General features: G+C 69.0%; 3 protein-coding genes across 3 annotated transcripts in view; 2 read left to right on the top strand and 1 right to left on the bottom strand.

Moving 5' to 3' along the window:
- EMIHUDRAFT_457477 (hypothetical protein) overlaps positions 1-1717 on the bottom strand; it is a gene marked incomplete at its 5' end in the record, with an annotated part of 2118 nt that extends 401 nt beyond the window's left edge. Inside the window, 4 exons of the mRNA XM_005778322.1 lie at positions 110-235; positions 313-348; positions 686-841; positions 1106-1717. Of these exons, the coding sequence (XP_005778379.1) occupies positions 110-235; positions 313-348; positions 686-841; positions 1106-1717 (930 nt within the window). The remainder of the gene's footprint in view (positions 1-109; positions 236-312; positions 349-685; positions 842-1105) is intronic.
- A 1071-nt stretch (positions 1718-2788) lies between these two features.
- EMIHUDRAFT_237370 (hypothetical protein) lies at positions 2789-4912 on the top strand (the record flags this gene model as incomplete). Its single annotated transcript, XM_005778323.1, has 3 exons — positions 2789-3781; positions 3909-4385; positions 4712-4912. 3 exons carry the CDS (start codon positions 2789-2791, stop codon positions 4910-4912), a joined length of 1671 nt encoding a protein of 556 aa, XP_005778380.1.
- Positions 4913-5195: 283 nt separating this feature from the next.
- On the top strand, positions 5196-7003 carry EMIHUDRAFT_237371 (hypothetical protein; the record flags this gene model as incomplete). The annotated part of the gene is made up of 2 exons (XM_005778324.1): positions 5196-6476; positions 6923-7003. 2 exons carry the CDS (start codon positions 5196-5198, stop codon positions 7001-7003), a joined length of 1362 nt encoding a protein of 453 aa, XP_005778381.1.
- Positions 7004-7060: the final 57 nt, after the last annotated feature.

Raw genomic sequence — 7060 nt, forward strand, 5'->3', positions numbered from 1 at the left:
CGCCGCCTCCTGGGGCCCCGGGCCTGCCCGGCTCGGGCCCTCCGGCGAGCAAATCGGCGAGGTACTGGGTGGTGGGCGAGTCGATGTGCGCGAGCCGAATGCGCAGCACCGCGGTGATCGGCACGGCGAGCACCATCCCGGTGACGCCCCAGAGCGCCGCCCACGTCATCAGCGAGAGGAGGACGACCACGGGGTGCAGCCGCAGCGTCGAGCCAAAGAGCATCGGCTCGAGCACCTACCGGAGGCGCACAGGACGGGTCTGCCGGCGCGCGGGGCCTCCGATGCACGGCGCGGGCGGCGACGCGGCCGCACGTTGCCAGCGAAGCCGTGCGCCGCCAGAGGGAGCGCCTTGAGGGCGGAAACGGCGCGCCGGTCAGGGAGGGCGCAGCGGCGGGGCCGCGGCGCAACGGGCGGGGGAGCTTTGCCAGGGCGAGGACGACTTGCACCGGCCCGAATCGCTCGTCGAGCAGCACGACCGGCATGGGGAGCAGCACCGCGACCAGCGTGCCAACCGTGGGCACGAAGTTGAGCCAGAAGCCGAGCAAGCCTGCGCGCGGGGCCGAGGCGGGCGGGGCGGGTCGCGAGGCGCGGGTGAGGAGGGGCTGTCCGCGATGCGGGCGGGAGGTGTGGCGTGTGGAGTTGCGGCGCAGCTGCAGAGAGAGCTGGGGGTCAGGGGCGTCGCGACACCAAAGACGAGCCAGAGGTCCACGCCCAGTGCGGCGAGCGAGACGGCGGTGGCGAGGCCGACCAGTATCGAGACGCCGATCTTGCTCTTCAGGTAGGAGCGGATCGCCGCGTCGCCGTGGGCAGAGGTGCTCACCCCGAACGCGCTGTTGCGCCGCTCGGGCGGCGCCGGGGCGACGCGGGAGGACGCGCAGCTGCTGCTCGCGCCGGCGTCGTGGGCCGGCCGCTCGTTGTCGTCGAGTCGGCCAAAGCCGGGTGCGTCGTGGTTCGGGGAGGAGCCGAGGAGGAGGTAGACGGTGAAGAGGAGGACGAGGAAGAGGTTGGAGAGGACCTGTTCACGCGGCGCGCGGCGTGACCCGCGTCCGCCCACAGTCGCACGGAGAGGCGAGGCGGGAGGCACGTCCACGAGCGAAGTGAGCACCGACAGGATCATGTCCCCGACCGGCACCTTCTTGGCGAGCTCCTCAATGCGGGCAGGGTCGATGAGCGGCGCCGCCGCCGTGGCGTTGGCGTGCGCGAGCGAGCCTCTCGGCGACGTCATGTAGTGCTGCCAGCTGATCTGCATGTCGTCCAGCCAGCTGACCAGCGTCCGTGCGAGCAGCTGCACCCGCGCGGTGTACTCGGTCGCCTTGGAGGAGAAGGTGCGCACAGAGTCGGCGACCACAAAGCCGAAGAAGGCGATCACGGCGCAGGCGACCACCAGCGCGACGCAGACGGCAAGCCAGTACGGCAGCCGCACCAGCAGGCAGCTCTCGGCGACGGGGCGCAGACACGCAGGCACGCCGTCGAGGTTCGGACGCTGGACGCAGCAGCGCCGGCCGCAGCAGAGGAGCGGGCGGCGCGTGAGAAAGTCGATGAGCGGCTGAAGGATGTACATGAGCGAGACAGCGAGCACGAGCGGGATGAGGATCGCCTTGAGGTAGTAGAGGCCGGCTGCGACAACCGCCAGGCCGCAGAGGAGCAGACAGACCGTCCGAAGCCGCTCCTCCACCTCGCGCTGCTGCCCAGTGAGCGACGTGCGGAGCACAGACATCGGCTCGTCCGCGACCGTGGTGAGGCGGCCGTAGGTCGACGTCTTGCCCGGGCTGCTTCAGAGGGTGTGTGACTCCTTCGAAAGGTGACTCCTCGCAGTGTCGAACCCGTCGGCCGAGACTCTTCGGGAGGGAGAAAGAAAAACGTGGTGCCCGGCGGCAGTCGCGCGCGAGCAGACGCGCAATGAAATTGTAAAAAGCAAGCGGCGGACGGCCTGTTGATGGGGATGCCGGTGTCGCCTAGTTGCGCGGACGCCCCCGGACTCTTTTGTTTAATTTTTTATAAAAAATCGGATAGGCGGGTCACGGGGCGTTACGGCAATCTGACCGGAAAATATTTACTGAAAACCCGAAACCGCACGTGTTCCTCGTCAAAACCGTCAAAATCGCTACCAGAGCCCCGATCTCTCGTGAGCTCGGTGGGCAATCCCTCCGCTGGCACACGGCCTCCTCTCGCTCGAATAGGCGCGCAAAACGCTCCGGCGTGGGCAATAGCAGCGAGCTCTTGCGCCCCTCAACGCGCACGGCGCGAATCCACAAGCACGCCGTGGGCTTCACACTCACGTTTGCCAGTCCGCACGCGTCGAGTGTCTCCAGCGGCGGCGCGCCTCGAAAGATCTCCACGGCTTGCTCGAGTACGGAGAGCGCCGCATATTTTTTTGAGGGAGTAGTAATTCTTTTTTCCTGTTGTTAGTACTTCGCGCCGCTCGATGCCGCTCCACGCGAAGCGGACGCTCGGCCTGGTCGGCCTGACTCTGCTCGCTGCGCTGTGCGCATACTCGACTTCCTGGTCTGCCGTCCATCCTCCGAGAGACTGTGGGGCAGCAGGCAAGCTCGCCGAGGCCGAGGCGCGCGCCACGAGCGCTGAGGCGCGGGCTGCCGCAGCGGAGGCCTCGCTGAAGCAGGCGGAGGCTCGCAGACGGAGCGCGGAGGCGGCGGTGGCGGCGGCGGCGGCGGCGGCGGCGGCGGCGGCGGCGAGGGCGTCGCCTGTTTCTCCCGATGTGGCGGTCGGCGGTGGCCCGTCGCCGTACGTGCACACGCTCGAGTCGATCCCCGCAAAGGAGGGCGACCTGATGATGATGACGTACGCGACGGGCGGCGTGCGTGAGATGCTGCATAACTGGGTGCTCCACGTCGAGCGGCTCGGGCTGCCGGTGCTCGTCTCGGCAATGGACAAGGACGCGGTCGCGCTCGCCACCGAGAAGAAGTTCCACTGCCTCGACTGGTCGCACACGGCCGCCGCCGAGGACACGTCGTACGTCCGCGGCTCCGAGGCGGGCTTCCGCGCGCTGGGCGTGCGCAAGCTCGACGTGCTCCTGCCGGTGCTGCGCATGGGCATCAACGTCGTCCTCTCGGACGTCGACTGCGTCTGGTCGTCGTCGCCGCTACCGATGTTTCACGGGAAGGTGGCGGGGTTCGAGGACTTTGCGGCGGCGGACCTGCTCGTGGCGAGCGACTGCATGGACCCGATACTCGACGTGTCGGTCCGGGACCCCGGCTGCTACCACGACTCGGTCGACAAGAACACGGGCGTGCTCGCGGTGCGCGCGACGCCAAACGGGATCGCGGCGATGGCGGAGTGGAAGGTGCGCCTTCAGGTGGGGGAGAAGAACGAGCAGGACCAGACGACCTTCAACGACCTGATCGACGGCAACGGGCGCGGGCACCGGTGGGGGATGAGCAACGCGCAGCGGTCGGACTTCAAGAAGTTCGGCGAGGCGTGGTGCGGCTCGCACAAGACAAAGAGGGGGTACAACAAGCTGTGGGCTGGAGGGGAGGACCCCGAGACGGGCGGCGCCGGCGACGCGTCGGTGGTGGCACGCGGCCGCACCACGGAGGGCTCGCGCCGCATCTTCGACGTCTGCCTGCCCAACGTGTCGAGGCACGTCCACATCGGCACCTTCCCGGTCACCGCCGTGGCGGGCGGCCATACCTTCTTCGTGCAGCAGCTGCAGTCGCCGACGGCGACGTGGCCAATGGCGGTGCACGCGACGTACCAGTTCGGCGACACGTCGGACTACGCGTTCGGCAAGCGGCAGCGCTTCCGCGACTGGGGCATGTGGCTCGTGGACGAGGAGGAGGAGTACATCACTGGCCCGCGCCCCCCCCCCGCCCCCGAGGCGGCGGCGGGGCGGCCCCCGCGCGTCAGCCGGACGGGCCTTGGCTGTAGGCTCGCGCTACCTCGTGCTCGAGGAGGACGCGCCCCTCGCACCGCGCGAGCCGTGGGTCGGCTTCAAGGACTTGCACGCGCGCGGGCGGCAGCACGTGTCGCACCTCGAGCGGGTGCGGCAGCGGCTCGCGCACGGCTTCGCCCTCGCCCGCGCCCTCAACCGCACCGCGGTGCTGCCGACGCTCTGGTGCTACTGCGACAAGTTTTGGCACCGGCTCGACAAGTGCGCCATCCCCTCCGCCACCGAGTCGCAGCCGCTCCCCTTCGTCTGCCCGCTCGACCACGTCATCGACCCCTCCCTGCTGCACGGCACGATCCCCAGCCGCATGCGCCGCCCCCAGCGCGGGATGCAGGCCAGCCGGGCGGACGGGCCGTGGGAGGACGGGCTCCCCTTCCGGGGGCGGCACTGGCTCCGCCAGCTCGGCGCGCACCCGCGCATCGGCTACTCCACCGCCACCCTCAGCACCGCGCCCCCCGGCGAGGCGTCTGTCCCGATGGAGGTTCCGCCGCCGATGCTCTCCTCGACGCTCTCCTCCGCCGCCCTCCCGCCCGAGCGCGGCGGCGCGCGGCACGCCTTCGTGCCTGGCTCCGAAGGCCCGCGGCTCGTGCTGCCGGCGAGGAGGCGCGCCGGCGAGCTGCGCGCGGCGCTCAAGCCATACGACCACGTGCGGTTGCTGCGCGTGAGCCTGAGCGACGCAAGCGCGATGATCGGCTGCTACGAGGGCGCGCAGGAGGCGCACGACACGGCGCGCGCCCGCACACACCCGTGCTCGCCCTTCCCCGGTGTGAGCGGCCAAGGGCGCACGCGTGTGGGTGGCGCACGTAGGCGCAGCTCACGTCGCACATCTTCCCGCACTCGTGGTGCTACCGGCCGTTTGAGATGACGCCCGAGTGGAGTGCCGTGGCGGCCAAGGGTGCGCCCAAACGCGGCACGGAGCCGTGGTGCGTGTGGGGCTTTGCGAAGCCGGCAGTGCCGGGCGTGTGCGGTGCGGTACAGCCGGTCAAGCCGGCCGACGGTGGTGGGTGAGACTTCTGAATTCGGTGTGCCTGTTCGCGGCCGGGCGAACGACGTTGGCAGAGTTTGCTCTTTGATGGTGTGTTGGAAGGGTAGAGATTGTTTGCTTCTGGACGCATGCTTGCCTGCGGCGAGGGGCGGTTGCATATAAACGTCGTCGAAAGTCGAAAGACCGGGGCAGACAGTGTGCGTGCCAAAAAGAATTTAACCAAAACAACTCTCTCTCACAGCAGACAGGCTCGACACAGGTGCGAACTGGCGCGTGCTAGTACTATCAAAAAGAAACTTCCGTTAAATGCCAAAAAGAAACTTCGCGACGTTGCGGCGACGCGGTCAAGCGCTCATGGCGACACCGCACCAGCCGTGCTGGGATGCGTGGGACAGCGAGGACGCCTCCTATTTCGACGCCGTGTGGCGCGTCGACTTTGTCGTGCACATCTTCACCAACGGCCGCGTCGCCTGCTCCATCCTGCCCGTTTCGACTGTCGACGGCGACGAGGTTTGCTCCTCGTCATCGCCGTCGGGCGTGGAGCAGCTGCTGACCGTCGTCGTCACCAGCTCGCCGGTGCAGTCGAATCCGAGCACGCGCATGCTCCTCGAATGCCTCGCATCGCTTGACCGCAACGCCGGCCTCGGGCGCTGCCGCAAGCTGATCATGTGCGACGGCTTTAAGGTGCGCTCGCGCAGCCAGCGCAAACAGGGCGTGATCACCGACGAGGAGGTGTGTCGCTACCGGGCCTTTGTCCAGGAGGTTGCGCGTCTGTGCCGTGCTGACGCCGCCTTTGCGCGCACGCGGCTGGTGCGGCTGGCGAGGCGTCAGGGCTCGGCGTTTGCAATACGCGAGGCGGTGGAGGCGCATGTCCGCACGCCCTTTGTCATCGTCGTGCCGCACGATTGTATCGTGGCTCGGCCCGTGAAGCTGGAGGCCGTGGCGGCGGCGATGCACGCCTCTCCGACCGTGCGCTACGTCAAGCTAGCCTCTAGGACAACAACTTACGCGCAGACAGCACTCTCGCAGTACGGGGTTCGCCTCCGCCCAACCGGTTTGTGCGAAGGCTATGCGCTGCTGCCGATGCTGCGGTACATGGACAACGTCTCGATCGTCTCGGCGCCGTTCCTGCGCGACACGGTCTTCGCGACCGGTTCAGGCGTCCGGCGCGGCACCTTCATCGAGGACACGTTCGGCAAGCAAACGCAGATGAAGGCGTGGCTCCAGTCGGCAGCTTTTGCTGCCAAGCAGCCACCACCCAACGGCTGCTTCCTCCTGCTCGACGGCGTCGCGGAGCCAATGATGCGCCACCTCGACGGCAAGGTTTACCTCGACCCGGAGCAGAGGGCGGCTGCGGGGCTGAGGCCGTACCCACACGACTGGACCGCTGCTCTGCGGCAAGGGGAAGACACTGCGCGGAACGACGTTGAGCCGCTGCGCGCGGCCGCCGCCACCGAGGAGGGGGCACTGTTGACACAGCTCGCGCCAGAGGAGGGGGACGCCGCGCCGGTGAATGCTGGGGCGACCGTCTCGCTGGCGGCAGCGGCGGGAGGCGCCGTGGCCAGCGGGCTCATAGCTGCCGGCCGCGTGGCGCCCTCACTGACTGCCATGCTGATGCTCGCGGGCGGCGCTGCTGCGGCCGCCGCGCGGGCGGCCGTGGTTGGCGAGGCTGAAGGTGGAGGCGGTGGTGGCTGCAGCAGTGGCGCCAAACCCGCCGTGAACGGCGACAGAGGCAGCGGTGGCGCTCCTCCCCGCCCCGCCTTTTTGCTTACGCCGATGCGCGACGCCCTCTGCTGGGACTCGCTCTCTGCTGGCGGCTGCGGCGCACAAGCTTGCTTGCAGCTCAAGCCGACGCACGAGGGACGGCCTGTGTGCGGCCGGCACGCCACCTCCCTCCTCGAGCTGTGGGGGCGTCGATAGCGGCCTCCTTGCGCTGGCGGGTGCGGCGCGGCACACCCGACGCTGGCCCGAGCTGGAAGCTGCCATCCCCCGAAGCGCTCCCCCGCAGTTCCCCGGATGCCATGCCCCCGGAGGTGGGCGCCTCCCAAACCTCCGCCGTGCCGCCAAGGCCCCGAGGGAACCCGCCACTCCTGTTGGGTGGGATGTTCTCCTAACCAACCATTCTCTAGCGCGCTCAAAGTGCACTCCCGTCCCCCTGGCATCCTTCCCCT

This window comes from Emiliania huxleyi (assembly GCF_000372725.1).
Source record: "Emiliania huxleyi CCMP1516 unplaced genomic scaffold EMIHUscaffold_248, whole genome shotgun sequence".
NCBI classification, from domain to species: Eukaryota; Haptophyta; order Isochrysidales; family Noelaerhabdaceae; genus Emiliania; species Emiliania huxleyi.